General features: G+C 41.7%; 1 protein-coding gene across 1 annotated transcript; it reads left to right on the top strand.

Moving 5' to 3' along the window:
- The first annotated feature begins 1,725 nt into the window (after positions 1–1,725).
- Positions 1,726–24,158, top strand: LOC134747134 (NEDD8 ultimate buster 1-like). The gene is made up of 13 exons (XM_063681715.1): positions 1,726–2,008; positions 3,678–3,937; positions 4,810–4,910; positions 5,668–5,786; positions 7,473–7,630; positions 8,637–8,833; positions 11,005–11,129; positions 12,937–13,100; positions 15,283–15,451; positions 15,897–15,986; positions 19,385–19,499; positions 19,731–19,824; positions 20,620–24,158. The coding sequence occupies exons 1-13, from the start codon at positions 1,883–1,885 to the stop codon at positions 20,744–20,746; spliced, it is 1,845 nt and encodes a 614-aa protein (XP_063537785.1). The 5' UTR covers positions 1,726–1,882; the 3' UTR covers positions 20,747–24,158.
- The last annotated feature ends 267 nt before the right edge of the window (positions 24,159–24,425 follow it).

The raw sequence follows: 24,425 nt of genomic DNA, 5'->3' as shown, positions 1-24,425 counted from the left end.
AGATCTTTACACCTACGCAACGGATTTTTATGCGGTTTCTTACCTACTAATAAAACCACCGTACTCTGTCTTGTACACTCTTGACAAAACCCTGCGTTGGTCATTACACACGAGGCGATATTTTGCGCGCGAGCTGTAAACGAGCGCGCAATAAGAAACTCAAAGAAAGCCGATGTACATCATGTACAAGTTTTTTATATCAAGATAATGTCCCCTGGAAAAGTATAAGCGCTCAATCTGGATTCAGCAAGTACTAGAAGATTAAATTTTTCCGCAAGCATGTTATAAATTAAATTAAATTAAATAATTATTTATTTCAGAAATTCAATTTCCATAATATATTAGTAACTTATTCTATTAACTCTTAACCTATGTTAGTGACAATATCTATGTATGTAATCTATGTATACTTTAACTATTATAAACATGTAGGCTACTCCAGTATTTCCAGAAAGTTATATAGGACTTTTTTTGTGTAGAATTTAATAAGCTTTAATGTCATTATTCTGAGGCTTTAATGTTGCCTTACACCATTTTTTTTTGGAGATCCAACAGCTGTGACATTAACATAAAAATTATAGTAGATACAGAAAGCCAATTATAAGAACTCACAGGTAGTGACATGATACCATATTTCCATAGAATACGTAAATTCAGAGTAAAATGCGAATTTTTCCAGGAAGGCAAACATTTTCCAAAATGGCTGCGGTTCCTCGAGGTCCCCAAATGGCAAATAGTGTGGGCATGATTTGAAAAAGGGACCTTTAATTAACATATATACCAAATTTCATTACTGTCCAAGAGATTTCGCAGTTTGTTTTATTCCGATTGTGCTACTTAGTAATAATTATTAGGGTTCCGTACCCAAAGGGTAAAAACGAGACCCTATTAGAGTTCCGTACCCAAAGGGTAAAAATGGGACCCTATTACTAAGACTCCGCTGTCCGTCTGTCCGTCTGTCTGTCCGTCTGTTCGTCTGTCTGTCTGTCTGTCACCAGGCTGTATCTCATGAACCGTGTTAGCTAGACAGTTGAAATTTTCACAAATGATGTATTTCTGTTGCCGCTATAACGACAAATACTACAAACAGAATAATATAAATATTTAAATGGGGCTCCCATCCAATAAACGTGATTTTTTTGCTGATTTTTCCGTAACTTCGTGCGCGAGTCCGACTCGCACTTGGCCGGCTTTATTACCTATTACTAAGATACTAAGACTCCGCTGTCCGTCTGTCTGTCTGTCACCAGGCTGTATCTGATGAACCGTGGTAGCTAGACAGTTAAAATTTTCACAGATGATGCATTTCTGTTGTCGCTATAACAACAAATACTAAAACGTACGGAACCCTCGGAGCGCGAGTCCGACTCGCACTTGGCCGGTTTTTGTTATATAAATATTAGTTTTAGTACCACTACCGCCATCTATGGGCACTAACAAAAGATTAACAGCTGTCTGCGGTCTCAAATAAATAAACAGAGTAACAATGACATCGCTAAGGCGTTTTTAAAGATTATTAACTCGCACGGATCTATACGTTTGCCGACGTTCTTTTGCGTTTGCCAACGTAGGTATTTTATGGTTCATTAACTTTTTTAAGGAAAATCGATTATTACTATTAGTGCTTTTACTTGCTAATGTTACAAATAAATATTTGAAAGCAACTAGAATTCTAAATCTACAATACCCATTGTCCCATACTTACATTTAAAAAAATATGCAAGAACGTCTTTAATCTGTCAACGCAATTTATTGTTTTCCTTTGTATTTTCCTCCTAACTTTTTCGGAGAATTGAAAACATCAACACAGCTTCGAATTTAGCAATTCACGGTCTCACGTCCTCATATGATATCATACAATTTCTTGTCCTTATTGTAAAACATGGAGACAAATCTGCAGTACGAAGATTTGCTGATAAAATTGCGAGCAAAGCTGAACGAAGAAAGAATAAAATTATGGGAGTCACCATTTACCTTGCCCGATCAATCTATTTCCGAAAGTTTAAAGGTTAGTTATTTGTTTACACAATTGTTGCATTGTTTTTGTTTTTAGATTTGTAATGACTTTATCCGAGCTGTTAACAGAATTGCGTGTTGTATTTTTGCGACGTAGATTTTTATGAAAGATTTCTCATCAATAAAATAGAATAAATATTGTAATTTTCAAACTGATGCAATGTTGTAGAAATTTTAGATTTCTCATTTAATATTAGCTTTATTATGTTTGGAGTTTATCTTGTTGGAAATAATATGTTTATTTATATTCCTTGTGTATAACAAGAGATATAAATAAACATGCACACAGTGACACAGCACCCAGTATTAAATAAATAAATAAAGATTATAAGATCAACCTAGTCCCAAAGTAAGCTCAATAAGGCTTGTGTTGGGTACTAGACAATGATATATAATATAATATGTGACATTTTCAATTAAAAGGTACCATATTGTTGTCAATAAGGTTGATTTCAAATTAGAGATGCGCAAAACGCTCCACTGAGTTGAAAAGATTGATTTCATATCTTTCGCTCACTGTAACATAAGTAAATAAATAAATAAAAATAAAAATGGCCTTTATTACTGAAGTTTTGTAACACTGATAGTCTACTTAAAATATACCTTACTTTACTCTATACAATTATATATATATATATATATTACTATTTACTATTTTCTTGTTCCCATTGACAACTTCAGCTTGTCCTCCGACATAGGCCTCTTCTAAGCTTCCGCCGCGCCAGTAACATATATCACTCTATTCACTTAGTGGATCTGTAGACTTTATTGTTCTTGTAGACTATAGCGTGTAGAGTGAGTAGAGGGAGATGATACACACAGCCATAAGTATGACCAAGATAGCGTATCATGCGATACAATCCAGCCATGTATTCCCGACACCCTCTAAATTCTCCGAAACCTATTCGCATCGTCTCCATTGCTCACTCACTCGTAGAGCTCGGCCGGCTCATTCGAATCATGAGTGAGACAGAGCGAGCAAGGAACACTGATACAGATGAGTTACTGAGCGAGTTTAATCAAAAGATATAGTTCATTTAAATCACTCACTACATTGTAGCTTTATAAATAGAAATAGCGCCTTATTGACAATCGACAATAAGTATGCTTTTGGTTGAAAATGACACGTATAGATCCTTAACTCAGGAACAAATATTTGTAATAAATACAATGTCCTAACCAGGATAGAACCCTACCTCGTAGTCAGGGTGACTAACTACCAATTAGGCTAGGAGGTTGTCTAACCAACCGTACTCTTGAAATTAATTGTAATAAATTCTAGCACTTCTACTTGAGTTCTACTGCAAGACTACTTCCTTTATAATAATAATAATGAAAGACGTTTATTCAAAAAGTTTGAACATAGGTACATAATAAAAGTACACGATAATGCTTACAAACTAATTGAAAGGGAAAGTGGCTCAGCTATTGTCTGTGCCAAAAAGGCTTCAGGACACAGCAGCCCTAAAGACTTCCAGCAACGGACGCTGTTATTCTGCCACCGCCGTAATTATATCTAGCTAAGGACAGTATAAACATTTGCCCTTTGTCCTAATGTTAATGTGAATTCAGATTATTTATGAGCATCTTGTTTGCTCCTGTATTTTTTTAATAGCATCATACACAATAAGTTGCTATATTTATATTAACAAAAATTACAGGACCTCTCCAAAAAGTTCGCAACAGAACTCTCTCTCCCCGATAATGATGTCTTGAGTGCACTGCATGAGTTGCAGCTCCATTCCATTGACCGGTCCAAGGCTAACTCGGAGTTCAAGGAGACGGGACTGGCTACGCTCCGAGTGAAGGCTACCGTGCCAGGAGACAAGCCGCAGGTGTTGAAGATACAACAGACTTTGGAGTCAGTGGGCAAGGGGCTGATAGAGTCTGTGGCTAAAGAGTTGAATGTTAGTGAGAGTCGGTAAGGTCTAACATATTTCATATACGTAATATATGAGGCTTTCCATGACAGAAGGGTCCTCATGCTTCAAGTGTAATAAGGATGTTTGCATCTCAAATTCCAACAGAAATTCTGATAAACTGAAATAAATGTCATATACTAAAAAAAAGTGGCCAAGGCCTCCAGTACCCCAGGCTGGAATCAAACCAGCGTCCTCTGCTATCGCGGCAGGTGCCTGTGCCATTCGGCCACTGAGCCACAGCGGCATAGGTCGAAATTTTCCAAGTATATGCACTTGTTACTGAAGGCTAAGGCGCCCCCTGGCCATCCCGAAGGTAGAAGGGTCAATACTGGAGGCCTTGGTCACTTTTTCTTAGTATATGACATTTATTTCAGTTTATAATTTATATAATAGTGTTTCTACTTAAAAATAGAAACAAATTAAAGTATTTTACAGTACATATGGTGCTACTTTCTCGCACTAGTGCGTAAAGTGCACTTTTTGTGCATATGTCGAAAGTTTAAAGGGCCATATGTACTGTAAAATGTGGTTCGATACACGTGCGAATAGGTAATTCGCAACTCGTGTCGATTTAAAACACTCCCTGCGGTCGTGTTTTAATTTATCGCCACTCGTTTCGAATTTCCTCTTTTCCGCACTTGTATGAAATACCGCAGGCGACAGTTCATATAAATACTTTCAAATTAAAAGTTTTAATGTTTAGGTTTACATAAATTTAATTAAGGAAACTTAAGTCTACAATATTACTAACTACCCTTGTACCTAATGTTACATATAAGAGACTGTTTGTTTCTTAATAAATAAAATAAAATAAATAAATAAAATGTGTTGAAAGTTTTGCTCAAGTCTCTGACATATTGTATTTTTCCAGGGTGAAATTAATATATAATGGCAAAGTTATACAACCAGCTCCAAGTCTGGAGGATCAGGGAATCAAAAACGGGGTGCAAATCATGGCTCTAATAATGGCTGGTGAGTACCATGTCTGTTTCAAACCTCCAGGGTCATCCATTAATTACGTCACACGAATTTCTAGGCTTTTTGACCCCTTCCCCCCTCCTTGTCACACTTGGTCACGTTTGGCAAACCCCTCCCCTCTGGTGTGACGTCACATTTTTGGAAATTTTGTTTCCAACGAAATCAGCAAGTCGAATTAGGTATTATTATTATTCAGAAAAGGAATTTTAAGGTCCCTTTTTATAGAAAATACCACAATTAGTGGTAGTAATTAGTGAGTTTTGGTTGTCAATTGAGATATGAAATTAAAATTATCTGGGCGTGATTTAATGTATTTTTCAGTCATGGTTTAAATAAGGATTATACTTCTTTTTTCAAATTTTTTACCATAATCACAAGACCGCACAGTAACTAACGACACCTAGTTTGTTTCACGATCTCCTTAAGCCACATATTTCCCACAAACATTATGAACTTTATTTCATAGCAACCCGGTTCAATTTTGCATAATTTCTGATACCCTTATGCCCGTTAAAGGGTTGACCCCAGGCTTTTGCTATACTAAAACTAGTTAACGTTTTCACAGTTGGACGTATTTATGCAAACGGGAACCAACCCACACCAAATATTCATTGAAAATCGAACCTTAACGTTAAAACTGTATTAAACATTTGAATGAGTTGGTGTGGGTTGGTTCCCGTTTGCAAAAATACGTTCAGTTACATAATATTTATTGTTATTGTTTGACCCATACACTTTTCTGTTTCTGTAGTAAACCCTGAGGAAGCTAAAAAGGAAGATCGGATGTATTTGGAAATGAAGTCTACACGTGATGATGCCATGCTGCTCTCTGAATATGCTGATGATTTTGAAGATGAAGAGTACATTAAGGTGGGAGGATGAATTTAAACTAACGGTGCGCCCGAAATGGAGGAGAGTGGCTCATGATAGACTACAGTGGAAAGTTCGTTCAGTAGTTCGTTTTTTTAGCATTATAAAAAAGGTAAACAATCTTGACGTGACTTTTTATTGAAAAATATTTAGAAACGCTTTAAAAAAATTATCGAATTTAAACTATCGTGAGACATATTAACTTAACTAACTTAGCGGTTTCACTCACGTATTTTGAGACACTCGCACGACATGTTTCGGAGAGCCTAGGTCTCCATTTTCAAGCAATAACAGTGCCTGAGTGAGTAGCGGTCACGACGGGTGGGCGCCACGTACTGCGGAGCGCCGCGTCGCGTAAAAATACGTGATTGAAACCGCTAAGTTAGTTAAGTTAAAAAAATTTGTTTATATTTCATATATCTTTATTGCGATCATGTTCATTACAGAGGATGGTACAAATATTACTTATGAAAGCAAAAGAATGTAAAAGATCGTATATGATTTATAATTGTAACATATTTGCTGTGACTTATTTTTCAAAAGTGACTTTTAATAAAAAGACACGTCAAGATCGCTTACCTTCTTTCTAATGCTAAAAAGAGAACTACTTATAGAGGAGGCCGTGGCCTAGGGGTTCAAGCCGTTAGCCCGGTTTGCTAAAGACGCCGGCGAGTCCGGCCTTCACCACTTTTTCGTCACTTTTTCTTTAATATATGACATCTATTTCAGTTTATAATTTGTATATAGTAGTGTGACTACTTATAAAAACACAAATCAATAGTATTTTATACAATCGTGATATAATAGAGAGCTTTTCAGTCGAGTACCGTGTTTAAGCAACGAAGCTTGCTGAGTTGCTTAAGGTAAGGTACGAGATTGAAAAGCTTGATTATATCACTATTGTATACAATACTTTTTCTACGAGACAAAAAAATAACACTTTCAACTAGTAGAATCATATAGGTAAACAAACCAAAAGTATACAGGATACGCGAGCTGCCGCAGCCCGCGATACCTTCTTACTCGTACGCGTCCCGGCCGCGGCCGCCGCGGGCCCGGCGCCCCCGGCGGGTTGGTAAACGACACCTCCTCGTAACTCATGAGGCCCTGGTACCTGCTCCTTGCTAAATTCAATTTTATGACAGTTTTTTTCTCGATTTTGGCCACCGTAGCCTATGGAGACTAACAAGCAACGCTAAGAGGTTTTCGTAGGGTATGGATGTTGCTATATGAAGGGTGTCACATGCGCATTTCTGACTTATGAAGCAATTGTATCTACTACAACATAAAATAAAATGTTTTTGTTGGCCAACCAATCACAAAGCAGATGCGACGCAGCAGTGTAGGCTAATTTGCATTGAATCGAGTCTCCTTAAACAAAAAATATTTTATCAAAATGTATGACATTCTATTTTCAAAATTTTTATAATTGATTAAACCGTATCGATAAAATTCTTATGCTTGAGTCGGAAAGAGTAAGGTTGTAGTGTAGCATATCAAGTTGAAATACACAGATTATACTCGACGAGTAGAAAAAATATTTAATAAAATAATGCGATTTGTTCCCATAGTTGTGTAGATTCTTTAAGAATATCGTTATCTCATTCTAGCAAATAGCTTTGTCCCTACTTACGTAAGTAAAACTTACAAGTGTAATCCTGGCCTAAGACTAAGTTTTTTTTTCAGTTGGAAGACCAATCGGGTAAGACAGTGGAGCTGCCTGCTGCGGAACGGCGAGCTCTGATGGTCGGCCTGGCGTTACACGAGCGTGGACGGGCGGCAGCTAAAAAGAAGGACTATCCACTCGCTCTGGTGTTGCTGCTAGAAGCTGACCGACAATTGAGGTACAGTTATTAACTGTCTGTCTGTGTGATAGAGAAAGAGCAAGAGTGCTATCTCTGTCACTCTTTCTCTCTGTGTGAAAGTGAAAGCATATTCATAAGAGCAATCGGGCAAGACGGAGCTGCCTGCTGCGGAACGGCGAGCTATGATGGTCGGACTGGCGTTACACGAGCGCGGGCGAGCAGCTGCTAAGGAAAAAGATTATCCTCTCGCTCTGGTATTGCTGCTAGAAGCTGACCGACAATTGAGGTTCACACGACGTCAAATTTTGTAGGATGTACTAACTATCGGATCCTGTAAAATCGGATAGTGTATTCACATGGCCGCCCGATTTTATAGTCTGGATCTGGTTTTTTGCAGGATTCTTGATCCGAGTTTGTGTGAATGCAAGTATTGAAATACTGTTGCCACTGAATAGGATCCGGCATTTTACCGAACGACCGGACCGATTTGTAGTCGCAAAATCGGATGAAACATTTTGCAGGATCCGTTTTATTGCCGGATTCTGCAACCGTACGCTTTGAACGCGTGCATTGAAATACTGTTGCCACTAAATCGGATCCTACGAGCCTTCAGACCGTCTGACCTTGGTCTGTGGGTCCGTCTGAGTTGTCTTGTCTGGCTAGACGATGGCAGACCACAGTGTGTTCAGAACTCGCGGACGGACACGTATTGCAACCGCACAAAATGGCCCCTCACCTATCAAAACCTAGGAGGATATAACCAAACGGAGTAGCCATTAACAGGCATTCCCCTTTCGAAAATAGTCGGCCAGCACAATGTATGGACTGACGTTTATCTGAAATGGCTATTTTGACGTTACGTATACATTTGACGTTCCCCTCCCCCGCAAAAATTGGCATACTTTTTTGTACAGCAAATTACAGACGTGGCGGCTCCGTTTGGTTATATCCTCCTAGAGTTTTTCACGATAAAACGCTTATCAAAACGCGGTAGATCAAAACGCTTTAACAGTCGTTTGGTCACTTATATCACGCTTTTTCACAGTGAATGCAGCTCGTCAATCCTGGCTTCAGTCGACAACGTGGCAGTCCTTCAGCTGGACATAGCGTGGTGCTACCTGTGTCTCCAGAGTCTAGCCGCGGCGGGAGACGCAGCGGCGAGGCTGGCGCGGGCGGAGCGCGCGCTCAAGCGGAGCTATGGGGAGGACCATGGACGCGTGCTGGCGGTGAAGGGGACCGATGGTGAGATATACTGTACAGCTGGACATAGCGTGGTGCTACCTGTGTCTCCAGAGTCTAGCCGCGGCGGGAGACGCAGCGGCGAGGCTGGCGCGGGCGGAGCGCGCGCTCAAGCGGAGCTATGGGGAGGACCATGGACGCGTGCTGGCGGTGAAGGGGACCGATGGTGAGATATACTGTACAGCTGGACATAGCGTGGTGCTACCTGTGTCTCCAGAGTCTAGCCGCGGCGGGAGACGCAGCGGCGAGGCTGGCGCGGGCGGAGCGCGCGCTCAAGCGGAGCTATGGGGAGGACCATGGACGCGTGCTGGCGGTGAAGGGGACCGATGGTGAGATATACTGTACAGCTGGACATAGCGTGGTGCTACCTGTGTCTCCAGAGTCTAGCCGCGGCGGGAGACGCAGCGGCGAGGCTGGCGCGGGCGGAGCGCGCGCTCAAGCGGAGCTATGGGGAGGACCATGGACGCGTGCTGGCGGTGAAGGGGACCGATGGTGAGATATACTGTACAGCTGGACATAGCGTGGTGCTACCTGTGTCTCCAGAGTCTAGCCGCGGCGGGAGACGCAGCGGCGAGGCTGGCGCGGGCGGAGCGCGCGCTCAAGCGGAGCTATGGGGAGGACCATGGACGCGTGCTGGCGGTGAAGGGGACCGATGGTGAGATATACTGTACAGCTGGACATAGCGTGGTGCTACCTGTGTCTACAGAGTCTAGCCGCGGCGGGAGACGCAGCGGCGAGGCTGGCGCGGGCGGAGCGCGCGCTCAAGCGGAGCTATGGGGAGGACCATGGACGCGTGCTGGCGGTGAAGGGGACCGATGGTGAAATATACTGTACAGCTGGACATAGCGTGGTGCTACCTGTGTCTCCAGAGTCTAGCCGCGGCGGGAGACGCAGCGGCGAGGCTGGCGCGGGCGGAGCGCGCGCTCAAGCGGAGCTATGGGGAGGACCATGGACGCGTGCTGGCGGTGAAGGGGACCGATGGTGAAATATACTGTACAGCTGGACATAGCGTGGTGCTACCTGTGTCTCCAGAGTCTAGCCGCGGCGGGAGACGCAGCGGCGAGGCTGGCGCGGGCGGAGCGCGCGCTCAAGCGGAGCTATGGGGAGGACCATGGACGCGTGCTGGCGGTGAAGGGGACCGATGGTGAGATATACTGTACAGCTGGACATAGCGTGGTGCTACCTGTGTCTCCAGAGTCTAGCCGCGGCGGGAGACGCAGCGGCGAGGCTGGCGCGGGCGGAGCGCGCGCTCAAGCGGAGCTATGGGGAGGACCATGGACGCGTGCTGGCGGTGAAGGGGACCGATGGTGAGATATAATGTACAGCTGGACATAGCGTGGTGACTTGTGCCTGCAGACCATGGACGCGTGCTGGCGGTGCGGCTGCGGTCAAACAAGCCAGCTTTGTCAGTAGTTAAAGGTGCGAAATTGAAAAAAATATGGGAGATCGACGCATAGGACCTGCATTTTTTAATTGTGCTGTCTATTTCTACTGACAAAACTTGCTTGCCAGACATATGCCATTGCCATTGCCAAGTCATTATAAGTATTAATAAAATAAAAGTATTAGATACCTACTTCTTACGGTTTTAACAGCCCCTGGCATTGACTAAAATAACCGACTTGGCTTCACATTACATCTCAAAACTTTTTTGTAGTAGAAGAACTGCGTTGCGAGACTTGCATCTTTTTCATGTAATGTTTTTGATGGGATATCTATTGTCTACAATTACGATATCTTCCTAAATTATATTGTTTTTCCTGTTTTAGGGTTCCGTACCCAAAAGGTAAAAACGGCACCCTAATACTAAGACTCCGCTGTCCGTCCGTCTGTCACTAGGCTGTATCTCATGAACCGTGATAGCTAGACAGTTGATTTTTTTTATACTACGTGGCAAACAAGGGTCGGCAATGCTTAAGTGGCTCCTATGATGTTGCTTACGTCCATGGGCGACGATGACTGCTTCCCATCAGGCGGCTCGTCTGCTCGTTTGCTGACTAACACATGCATACGGCCCGCCTGATGTGAAGCAGTCTCCGTAGCCTATGTACGCCTGCAACTCCAGAGGAGTTACATGCTCCATGTACTCGTATGGGAGTGAGTGTCTTCGTGCTTAGCGTCCTTATTTTAGTCCAGTTTACAGTTTCGTTTTTCAAGCCAGCACTTTCTTCCAGCCAACGAGCGGGCGCTGATGATGCGTCTGCACCTCCTGCAGGGCATCGTCAGCTTCCATCAGAACAAGCGGGACGAAGCACGCCGGTTGCTTGAAAAAGCGGAGACTGAGCTCAATTCGCTTAGGGTAAGCGCTATTCAAATGAATTGATTTTTTTAATAACTGCTGTCTACGTTTCTCTATTAATCTTCCGGTGCTTTATTTCATGCATGGTGTAAAATAATTTATTTTAAATTAAATTATTAAATTATTTATTTCAGAAATTCAATTTCCATAATATATTAGTAACTTATTATCATAACTCTTAACCTATGTTAGTGACAATATCTTAATATCTATGTATGTAATATTATACTTTAACTATTATAAAAATGTTGGCTACACCAGTACTTCCAGAAAGCGCCATCTATCCTGTCTGCGACTGTGGCTAGGATTTTAAATACAGTCAAATACCTTATAGAGAACCCGACTATCGGGTCACTGGCACTGAATGTGTTAAATAGTCCTCCACGCCTTTCAGTATGACCAGTGGGTGAACCACATTTAGCGGACTGACCAGCGTCACCCGTAGTGAACCTTCTATACAATAAAATTTTGTGAATGCTTTATCGGTGACCGACGGTTTTGGTGCAACCGACCCAAGGCCGTTCCATCGGTTTGCCGCTGTCTCTGTCACATTTCGCAAGAAAGAACGGGAAAGATCATGCGCGCCAAGTGTCAATTTTGATCGAATTTTGTCGATTTTTATTTATTTTAAAAACGTTACCCTACAATATCGAAATTCGAAAGCTATGAAATTATTATTTAAGTTAAGATTGTTTTTCTTCTTTTTTTGTTTATAGTATCACATAATAAATAACCGAGTAAAGTTGTGTTAAAAGTCCGAGTTAGAGGTTACTTTGGGAATTAATTGTATCGAGCGAAGTGTCATAATTCGTGTATCGGAAGCTAATATACAGGATCATATAAGGAGATTTTTCGCTTTCTGGCTCAGGGAACCGCCTCTCTCTCTCTCTCTCTCTCTCTTGCTCTTAAGCAACGCACGGATTGCGGAGGTTGCGGGTTCAAGTCCTGCCGGAAGCGTAACTTTTTCCATTTTTTCCTTTAATATAAAATTTGGAGTATCGCTCGCTGACGTATCTGCATGTTAAAAAATTGGTTTATGTGTCATCACATACCTATTGTTCAGTAAACAAAAACAAACGCGTTACCCATCTTAGCCAGATGCCAGGCCAGCTCGCAGCTGAGCGGGCCGCCGCCGACGATGGTGACGTGGCGCGCCGCCAGGACCTTCCGGAACGCGCTCTCGAGGTCCCGGATCGTCCGGAACGTGGTCACCTGTACTGTACTGGTTGTGAGCTTGAAATAGAAACATTCGTTTTTAGGGTTCCGTACCCAAAGGGTATAAAGGGGACCCTATTACTAAGACTCCGCTTTTCTGTCTGTCTGTCCGTCTATCACCAAGCTGTATTTCATGAACCGTGATAGCTAGAGAGTTGAAATTTTCACAGATCACACAATGGGCGTTTTACTAAAATAAATATTGTAAACCTGATTCTTTCAAATCTGGACATTCTTGGGCTCATTCTACTCAGAATCGACAGCATTCTCCACCCTGCCATTAAAAAAAGATGTACCAAAATGTCCATTCCATTACGTCACGTTTTAGTGTGTTTTTTTTTTTTCACTTGTATGTGCGTTACGTAGTGTCATGTATAGGTACAATTTTCATACAAATATTTAGGATACTTTTCATCAGGATTGAATATGCTAGTGATTCTGAGTTAAAAGAACCCAAAAACACCACGATCTGTGAGAATCAGGTTTACGATATTTATTTTAGAAAACGCCCAATACAAGAATCGCTCCATCGCGGTTGTAACCTTCAGTGCGTACATCGTTTTAAGAGCATCTTTACTGTTATTGCATTAAGGTCGACGACGGCGCCGTAACAGCGCTTATGGAGCTGGGCTGGTCGCTAAGCTGCGCGCGACGTGGCTTGCGCGCGTCGCGCGGAGACGTGGCTGCGGCGCACCACTACCTCTCCGACACGTCCGACGCCAGGGACCTGCAGCGCCGCAAGCACAAGCAGGACAGGTATACAACAGGCGCACCACTACCTCGCCGACACGTCCGACGCCAGGGACCTGCAGCGCCGCAAGCACAAGCAGGACAGGTATACAACAGGCGCACCACTACCTCGCCGACACGTCCGACGCCAGGGACCTGCAGCGCCGCAAGCACAAGCAGGACAGGTATACAACAGGCGCACCACTACCTCGCCGACACGTCCGACGCCAGGGACCTGCAGCGCCGCAAGCACAAGCAGGACAGGTATACAACAGGCGCACCACTACCTCGCCGACACGTCCGACGCCAGGGACCTGCAGCGCCGCAAGCACAAGCAGGACAGGTATACAACAGGCGCACCACTACCTCGCCGACACGTCCGACGCCAGGGACCTGCAGCGCCGCAAGCACAAGCAGGACAGGTATACAACAGGCGCACAACTACCTCGCCGACACGTCCGACGCCAGGGACCTGCAGCGCCGCAAGTACAAGCAGGACAGGTATACAACAGGCGCACCACTACCTCGCCGACACGTCCGACGCCAGGGACCTGCAGCGCCGCAAGCACAAGCAGGACAGGTATACAACAGGCGCACCACTACCTCGCCGACACGTCCGACGCCAGGGACCTGCAGCGCCGCAAGCACAAGCAGGACAGGTATACAACAGGCGCACCACTACCTCGCCGACACGTCCGACGCCAGGGACCTGCAGCGCCGCAAGCACAAGCAGGACAGGTATACAACAGGCGCACCACTACCTCGCCGACACCTCCGACGCCAGGGACCTGCAGCGCCGCAAGCACAAGCAGGACAGGTATACAACAGGCGCACCACTACCTCGCCGACACGTCCGACGCCAGGGACCTGCAGCGCCGCAAGCACAAGCAGGACAGGTATACAACAGGCGCACAACTACCTCGCCGACACGTCCGACGCCAGGGACCTGCAGCGCCGCAAGTACAAGCAGGACAGGTATACAACAGGCGCACCACTACCTCGCCGACACGTCCGACGCCAGGGACCTGCAGCGCCGCAAGCACAAGCAGGACAGGTATACAACAGGCGCACCACTACCTCGCCGACACGTCCGACGCCAGGGACCTGCAGCGCCGCAAGCACAAGCAGGACAGGTATACAACAGGCGCACCACTACCTCGCCGACACGTCCGACGCCAGGGACCTGCAGCGCCGCAAGCACAAGCAGGACAGGTATACAACAGGCGCACCACTACCTCGCCGACACGTCCGACGCCAGGGACCTGCAGCGCCGCAAGCACAAGCAGGACAGGTATACAACAGGCGCACCACTACCTCGCCGACACGTCCGACGCCAGGGACCTGCAGCGCCGCAAGCACAAGCAGGACAGGTATACAACAGGCGCACCACTACCTCGCCGACACGTCCGACGCCAGGGACCTGCAGCGCCGCAAGCACAAGCAGGACAGGTATACAACAGGCGCACAACTACCTCGCCGACACGTCCGACGCCAGGGACCTGCAGCGCCGCAAGTACAAGCAGGACAGGTATACAACAGGCGCACCACTACCTCGCCGGCACGTCCGACGCCAGGGACCTGCAGCGCCGCAAGCACAAGCAGGACTGGTACTCAACAGTGATAAGGTGCGACCAGACCTGACGAACTAAAGAAAAGGAACCATTAATGAGGGCTAACGCGTATGAATTCGCCGCTAGGGGTGCTAGTGTAGATGGTGGTCTTTTCCATAGTTCGAAATGTCAAATGTCACTTGTCACTTCAATGACTGACAGCTGTTCTTTAGTCTTTTGGACCACCATCAACAGAGGCGCCAACTGGTGAGCAAAAAAACGATAGCCCTCATTGCTCACGATTAACGATCAAATGCGGGTAGTTCAAAAAACTCGCGCGCCTAGAAGATGTTGACGTCAACTTTAGCCAGTCTTCTCCGAGACCATGGGGACAACGCCGTCCTCGAAACGTCGGAGGTAAATTGAAAACTTAATTTTACGCGATGAAGTCCCGTCGTTGTGAATGAGTAAAAATCGTGAAAGTATCAGTATCAAATGATATTTCGTACATAAGTTCCGAAAAACTCGACTGGTACGAGCCGGGGTTTGAACCCGCGACTTCCGAATTGAAAGTCGCACGCTCTTACCGCTAGGCCATCAGCGCTTCTACTACTACTTAGTCTTTGAAAAACTCAATTTTCAAATATATCTCTTTCCAGGGAGAGCAAAGCCCTAGGCATATGCGAGGACGGTACTCCAGTCAACAAGCAACTAGTGGACGCTCTAGTCGGGATGGGGTACACGCGACGTCTAGCCACTCTGGCATTGAGGACCTCCAACAACCACGTGGCTGAGGGCGTCAGGCTGATACAGGAACAGCCTGAACTGGTGAGACTTACCTTTAACTTATAGAGTATACTTTACAGCTCAGAACCGGATGAATGCCGCCTCAAAGGCTTAACTATGCGTGGATGGAACTCCAACCAACCAACAGCTGTATGATTGACGCGACAGTATCTCGCCGCGACATAGACTACCCGTCTTTTACTAACTGTATGAATTAAAGGGGGACGGGTAGTCTATGTCGCGGCGAGATACTCTCGCGCCAATCATGTGCTAGCCCGGCTGGTAGACGCTCTGGTCGGGATGGGGTACACGCGACTTCTAGCTACTCTGGCCTTGAGGAGCAGAAATAATCACGTGGCAGAGGGCGTCAGGCTGATACAGGAACAGCCTGAACTGGTAAGACTTACCTTTGTATGGAGAAGCGGTCGTGCTTCTAAGCTTTCCTCCTAATAACGGAATAATTTACTAACAATATTGTTATTAACAGTTGGAGGACATTGAAGAGGAAGCAGATGAGAGTGAGTCGCCGAGCTCAGAGGAGTCCCTCGTTGAGCCGGACAACAAACTGGTTGCTGAGGTAATTTATATATACCAAAATATTTCGATGTAAGAGTCCCTCGAGAGAGACTCTTACATCGAAATCCCGAAGAGAGCTCAGCCGAATTTCACCTTACCATACAAACGGAGTTTCGTTCTCATTATAAAACTATTTTTAGGGTTCCGTACCCAAAGGGTAAAAACGGGACCCTATTACTAAGACTCCGCTGTCCGTCTGTCCGTCTGTCACCAGGCTGTATCTCATGATCCGTGATAGCTAGACAGTTGAAATTTTCACAGATGATGTATTTCTGTTGCCGCTATAACAACAAATACTAAAAAGTACGGAACCCTCGGTGTGAGAGTCCGACTCGCACTTGGCCGGTTTAATTTAACTATGTTATCTAAAGCTACATAAACTAATTACAGGACTAGATATACCTTATCCTATTGTAAGTACAAAGTTTCAGAGCAATCTAGCTAGTCGTTTTAAAATGAGAGCGTAACTACGTTTGTATGGAAGACCGAGCTTGCCGGGGACCCTTAACAGATTTCTTAAAGATACGAATAGATAAATATTAAATACGTATCCAAAATGCATTAACTATAAAACTATTTTGCTTCGCTTTAACTCCACAACAGTTTTATTGTAACAATCATTGAAGTTTCAGGTAGAATAATAGTACATACATTACGATACAAGTGCGAAAAGTAGGAAATTCGCAACGAGTGGCGATAAATTAAAACACGACCGTAGGGAGTGTTTTAAATCGACACGAGTCACAGTGGATCGAAATGACTAAAAAAATGGACATTCGCATATTTTTTTTAAACCCAATTTAAAACAAAATGCTTTTCGGTTGAAAATTATGTAAGGAATAAAAAATGATATATAATTTTTTTTTTTCAAATAAGGCTTATTTAAAGCAGAAAACAGTAAAATCTGTTTTTTTTTTGTATGAAACTTATTTAGTCGTATGGCAATTTTTACAAATGAAACTGAAAAATTGGTAAGAAAACCGATACCGATCTCGCTTTCTTACCTGTAGAATATTATTCTCCTACTTAAAAATAGTAGAAAACAGTAAACAGCTTATCTCGGTAGGTGCCCGTTTTTTTTTATAGTCCTGTCAAAATTTAGTAAAAAAACAACATTTTTCTTAGTGTTTTATTTTTTTATTTTCAATAGTTTAACGGTATATTAATGATAATTTAGTGTAACCCGACTGCAATTTGTATGGGAACTGCACGCCGACGTTGCAGTTGGCGTGCAGTCGGCTTGCAGTTCCCATACAAATTGCAGTCGGGTTGCAGTTCCCGTACAAATTGCAGTCGGGTTGCAGTTCCCATACAAATTGCAGTCGGCTTGCAGTTCACATACAAATTGCAGTCGGGTTACAGTTGCAGTCCATCTATACCGGCCCTTATACTCTGTATCTTTAGGTATTTAAATAAAAGTAAACAAACAATTTGTACATTTTCGGGTAGTTATAACATTTATTGGTTAACCAACCAAATACAAAACCGCTTGGATCTGTCACTGTACGACCTGACTTTAACCTACATTATTTGATCATGTAATGTTTTCAACTACCCTCAACTGGCTTAAGGAGCCATTTGAGGGTTGTTTTTTTTTTTTTTTTTTTTTAATTTATTTAGGAAAATTCATTTAGTCATTTATTCAATATTGCATTGTCATGTACATAATAAGGTGTTACATTTTATATAGCCAGTTCATGACACCCTGTAAGGACACACAATAGTACAGTTTTTCTATTCTATTAATTCTAATTTACACATTGCAATTAAGGTAACATAAATTAATTTAGTAACTTCAACAATAGCAACGTCAACAATGCACCGATACAATAATTTCTGATTGGATTAACTTGTCAAATTATTATAATTATTATTTATTTAATGAATGTCAATTAATATTAAAGTGATGGCAGCAATATGTCAAGTTAACAGTCTTACACTAATTCGGTGTCATATTTATCTAACGTATTATCTTCCAGGAATGATTCGACTGTGTAATAACAATTTTCTATTAATAGGCTTTTCAGTTTAGAGTTAAAAGTTTTCTCATTTAGTTCGTATTTGATAGCATTAGGGATTTTATTAAAAATTTGGGTACATTTATACTGTGGTCCATTCTTATACTGACTTCTAGTTTTATACGTATCGACTTTTAATGGAAATAATTCTGTGTGTTGTCTGACAAATTGTACAGCCTCCATTATGTATATTGAGGGCAACGTTAACAGTTTAAACCGTATAAAGTGAGGGCGGCAGCTGTTAGGAATGTGTACGTTCGCTAAGATTCGTATACACTTTTTCTGTAGGATGAATATATCTTTGGCGTCTGTGCTATCTCCCCAGAGAAGTACGCCATATCGGAGGCCAGAATAGATATAAGCAAAATATACTGATAAAGCCGACTCAAAATCCGTGTTCGCTTTTAATATACCAAGAGCGTAGATAAATTTGATTATTCTTGTTTTGAGACTTTGGATATGCTCTTTCCAGTTTAACCCTGAATCTATAGTTATACCCAACAGTTTGAAATCATTTACCTCTTCTATTGTATTGTTATTTATTTGTAGTTGCAATTCTAATGGTTTCTTCTGTGTCGGTTTAAATTGAATAATTTTTGTTTTCTGTAGGTTTATATCTAAATTATGCTCGGCAAGCCATTTTTTGACAGTGTGTAAAAGGGTCGAAAGTTTTAGGTTAGCTTCGGTACTGTCCGTAGCACTAAACAGCAAAGAGACGTCGTCTGCAAACATGACACATTTTGTATTTTCATCTAAAATTTTGGGCAGATCGTTGATATACGCTAAGAATAGGGTACAGGCCAAAATACTTCCTTGAGGGAGGTAGCAAGTGGTCTGACGTAGTTGAGAGTTTACGCTCGCTACCTCTCGGCTCTGGTGGTCGTAATAATCTATTTGTACATATTGTTTCCGATTCTGTAGGTATGATTGGAACCATTTGTAGGCCATGCCGCGTACTCCCATGCCGTATAGTTTAGTCAATAATATCTCATGGGATACTTTATCTATATATGGGAAACAAACAGTCACATACAGATAAGTTTAAACTTGCAGATATACAATAAGACCTATAGTTCCATTAATTATAACATACTGATATTGATAACAAGTAGAAACAGGGCTTGTTCGGCACTGCCTATAAATAGGAAGATACACAGAAGTAACAATTAGATACACAACTAATAAAGTACCTAAGTATCAAACATGCTTACAAACATACATATGTTACATAAGACTATAGAACAATTACAATTGTTGTTGTATTGTTGTGTTGTTGTGTGTTGTTGTTGTTGTATTTTGTTTACTTTTATTTAAATACCTAAAGATACAGAGTATAGGTTTAATAGTTAACGGCCCTAAATGTCACGTTCCCTTGTTGCAGCTGGAGGCGATGGGCTACTCGGCCGACGAGGCCAGGGACGCTCTGAGCCGCGCGCACAACCACGTCAGCGGCGCCGTCGACCTGCTCGTCGCCGGCGAGGCGGAGCCACACGAAGGTACGCCTTATGTCCTCGTAATAAGGTTTACAATTGTAACGCTCTCAAGCGCGCACAACCACGTCAGCGGCGCCGTCGACCTGCTCGTCGCCGACGCCGCTGCTGCCGGCCACCTAGCGGCCATATCTGTCGTAATAGATGCGTTTTGTTCAAGAGTGAACCTTCTGTACCTAATACTATTATTTATTCTGTGACCCTGTTTATATCAAGAATCATTATTTAAATTGACAGGTATGGACACCACCGATGCCGGGAACCCCTCCACTAGTGCTGCTTCCACCGATAAAAAGGAGAAACATGTTAAGAGAAAGAGGGACGATAAAAAGTAAGTAATTTTCAAAACCTTGATTAAGTATACAAAGTGCTCGGGAAGAACTCTAGGAGTTACACCGCCTTTTTGATTTGAGGCTATAAAAAACCGGGCAAGTGCGAGTCGGAATCGTCCACCGAGGGTTCCGTACCAGCCATACTCTGCGTAGTGAATTTATAGGTTGTACTGAACAACTTTTATTATGGGATAAATGCGGAAATCGCGAAAAAAAATTTGCCTGTTCTATACGTTCCGGCTGATTTTTATGGAACAGAACCAATTTTTTTTTTCGCGATTTCGGCATTGGTCCCATAATAAAAGTTGTTCAGTATGATTAAAGTGAATTGATTTTAAGTGAAGTCTAAGATTAAAACGCACCCCTTAGTTTCAAACGTCAACTTTTGACAACCGCAAAATGTAAGGAGCTGTACAGCGCCATCTCGTTTACCTGTAAAATTCGAAGCACGAAATTGTCTATCTTACTCAATCAATGTATAATTTGTAACATATCACGACCGACTTCGGCCACGGCCACTGCTGTCAACTACGTTGCTGTCGCTGGTGTGCTCGCAAGTGGTTGATGTAACCGATTTAGTTAGTAAAAGTTCACGAACATTGCGGGCATGTGAGCACACCATGAACATTTGTAAATTAGTGTATCTTTGATATGACCTATAAATTCACTACGCAGAGTAAGTAAGTAAGTAAGTAAATACACTTTATTGCACCACAAGAACAAAAAAAAATAATTGGTTGGTGAGTAAAAATGTCACCCTGTAGGATATTATTAACTTCATGGTAATATTACAGAAAGCGAGAACGCGAACAGGCTCTAAATCGACTGACATCGGTCATACAACACGACGAAGATGATCATCTGGACACTTCGCTGGTTGATGAGGAGGACTTCCTCGCGCAATACAAGTCTCTACTCTAAACGGTATACGGTCCAATTTCTTTTGTAACTTTAGAGCGTCTTTAGACATTTGAGGATTGAGGCAGTGAGAGGTCATTGTACCTTGTAACAAAATGGCTCCGAATTCCATTTTGCTTGCGTCTGTGTGAAAATTAACGGGTATTTTCTTATTGTGACAGTGCAGTAATACCCCCTGTATTACTGCAATGTTCTACCGCCAGAGTGCAGCACTAGCACATATTGTAAACCATAGATTAACTTATACATACTATACCTTAAGCAGTTTTTTGACAAGTTTTCATTATAACTTTGATGCATCAAGGCGGTTTGTAGTCTACAGCGAAACGCGAAAATCGAAATTTCGTTATCTGCCTCTCTATCGCTCTAATATGCAAGAGTGATAGAGAGGCAGATAAAGAAATTTTGATTTTCGTGTTCCGCGGTAGGCCCTCAGTTTGTGCTAGTAGCGCCCTCTACGCAGAGTTTTGCGTAATATTCCCTATTGCGTGCAATACGTACCATTTTACGTTTTCAAGTCACACAAACGAAATATGTATAGTGATGACAGATGATACGAGAAGTCACTTGACTATTTCCATACATTATTTCAGCTTCAATTGACGTTTTCTATCAGCGACTGTCACCTTGGCTAGGCCCCCTGCGGCAGTAGCACGGTCGCATTTATATCGCCTGTCACCATGCCTGTCACGTTCTAACAAGTATGTAAGTGTGAAAGTGACGGAACCATGCTGCCACCGGGAGTGTAAGCTGTCATAGGTACGATAATAACTTCTGAAATAAAACCGAGCTTTAAAACGATAGTGATGGAAAATGAGGTTTGTTGATGTAAGGCTGTGGTTCAAAAACCGAATAGGTACTTATGTATTTATCACTCTTTAGTAGAGATCTGATAAAAATCTGTAATCATTATTGGGGTATTTACCGTTTCTTTTTTTAAATATTCAGATGACAACGAAAAGTCACTAATTGCCAAAAATAATTAATTAAAATTCAACCTTGTTTTGGCACGAGTACGGTTCACTATGGCTACCTGTTATAGTAATTATGAGTTTTGGTTGTCATTTGACGATATGCCGTTTTTAATATTAGTCATTATCAGAGCCCGGAATTTTCGCGTCAAAACAAAAGACTGTCGTAGATCTTGCTAGAGTTAGAAACATTTTTTTATCGATATCGATAGTTGGGTAATGGAAGAAAAAAAATTGCCCACCAATAAAAAAAATATTTAATAAGTAAATTTACATAAGGTTTTTATAAAATTATATAGAAACAGATGCAATTTCTTCCTCAAAATCTACGTCAGTACACAGCAGCACATGACATTATATTTGGTTTGTGACAGTGATAGGACTAGATAATCATTATGGTTAATTTCTCAAACTTCTCTGGGAGTAAACAGTTTCGTTTATCACAATATAAAGCTAATTATGTTTACTATTAAATTATGTATACTAATTGTATGTAATTTTATATAAACCTCACCATTTTTTTTTAATATTCTTTTTATTTGGTTGACCGTCTTCTTCTATTACACAACTATCGATATCGATAAAAATATGTTTCTAATTCTAGCAAGATTGCGACATTCTTATGTGTTGCAGCGAAAATTCCGGGCTCTGGTCATTATGTTGCCACTTAGGAATATAATTCTTGAGTCGTCCTAAAAATTATTTAATATTAGCTAATAAAGTACGAACGCTAATCACGTAGAATTTCGAACATCGACCCATCATTTCCTATCTCTATCGCACGTGTGCATAATTATATTGCTGTTCCGCCTGTATTAGTGGCATTGACCACCGGCATCATGGGAGGCACAGCAATATAATAGGGGGTATTACTGCAATGTTCTGCTGCAGTTTGTTTACAGATTACCTACCGGGAAACGCGAATCCGAATCTGCCTCTTTATTGCTCAAATATGCAAGAGTGACAGACATCTTAGATAACAAAATTTCGATTTTATTGTTTCGCGATAGACCCTCAGATTGTGGTAGTGGCGCAGAGTTTCGCGTAATATTCCCTATAATGCGCGTGCTATGGAAATAGATATGGCGGGTGAATTTACGAAATTGTTCGTGTTTTGCGTCCTTACTTTAAACTAAGATATAGTAAGTTTTCGTGGTAATACATTGTTGTAAAAGTCTACCTCTATATCCCTAAAGTATATTTTGTCCTAAGGTTGTGTAAAACAATAAATATTTTTGGGTGCTGTTTTTGGAATGAGAAATCAATTATTATTTAAAGATTGTTTACAATTCTATCGGAAATCTAATTTGCAAATCTTGCAATATTATAATAACTAAACTGCTATTTTGTGGAAAACAAAATTGTTTGTATTTTAGAAACCTAGTAAGTATTAAGAGGCCATTGTAAAAATCGGCATTTGGTGTTTACTTGTATGTACACAACAACTTGGTTATGTTCTGAAAATATATTTAACTGTTGATCTTTGATCTGTACAATATAAAAATATACCTTAAACTAACAACAAATTGTATATCTTAGAAACTATGTACAGCCACGGACTTTAATTGTTAATCCATTTAGGGTTCAAGCTGATTTGGTTGTCAATACTAAACTATCGGTATGAAATGTCCAATGTATGTATAAAATGTCTGTTATTTGTATCGTTTTTATTAGTTTTTTTTTCTTGTGTAATTAACCATTTATATTTATGTAATTGTTTTTTTGTAATTTTGGATTAATTTTATTGTTTGTAAAAATTGACATGTAAAAGTGCCCCTGTGGCCTATTTGCTGAATAAATGTTTGATGTTTGAATGTCAAGTTAACCCCAAATGGCTCAACAATTAAAGTCCGTGACTGTACCATAAATGGTAATATATTATATGTAATGTCCATGGTAGGTACATTATGTTTAAAGTGTATTTATTTTAGTGTATTTGAAATACAAGTACAGCTAGTAGACTACATAAACCTTAATATGTTTGGTTATAATGCAACTAAACGATGTCTACATATAAAGAAGAAATCGACGACTGTTTTCATAGCATTCTGTATTTAAACGAAATAAAATTAAAGTATATATAGCAATGTATTAAACATAATACATGTTATGAACACTTTAAGGTAGAATATGGATTAATACCGTCCCCATTATTGTCATTGCCATTCTCTTGATAATCGGGTCAATCAACTTTTGAGTTACGGACGGTAACGCAGGAGACCAATGCGAAGCAATTTCTTAAAATAAATGTTTGCTGTGGAATTCATCTTTTACGTTTGTGGTTTTACTCTTTGAATTAGTAATTTTAAAGAGTAACGCAGGGGACATTCTTGGTAACTAACTGTAAGTATACCAATAGGTATTTTGACTATTTGTCTGTTTTCCTGTATTCGTCCATATCTGTGTTATACGTGTGTTATGAAATAAATTATATTATTGTATTAGGTAAATTAGTTTTATTTCATTAATGTAATTTTATTACAAACCTATTTAAATTACCTATAATTAATGTACATGTTAAAATTTGTCACAAATGTTGCTTAGTACTAAGAAACAGCGTTGTGTGCGAATAGGAATGCTTAACATAGGATATAGACCACAAGCAGCAGCTGTTCGAAACGGCCGCAAATCGCCGCTATACTTACTCAACCTCGTATCTGCAATACTCATTTGATGACAAAAACACCCGTATTCTGAATGAAAGAAAAGCG

The sequence above is a fragment of the Cydia strobilella genome, chromosome 14 (assembly GCF_947568885.1).
Source record: "Cydia strobilella chromosome 14, ilCydStro3.1, whole genome shotgun sequence".
NCBI classification, from domain to species: Eukaryota; Metazoa; Arthropoda; class Insecta; order Lepidoptera; family Tortricidae; genus Cydia; species Cydia strobilella.
Note: the sequence above shows the minus strand (reverse complement) of the source record. Positions and strands in the feature narration are given on the sequence as shown.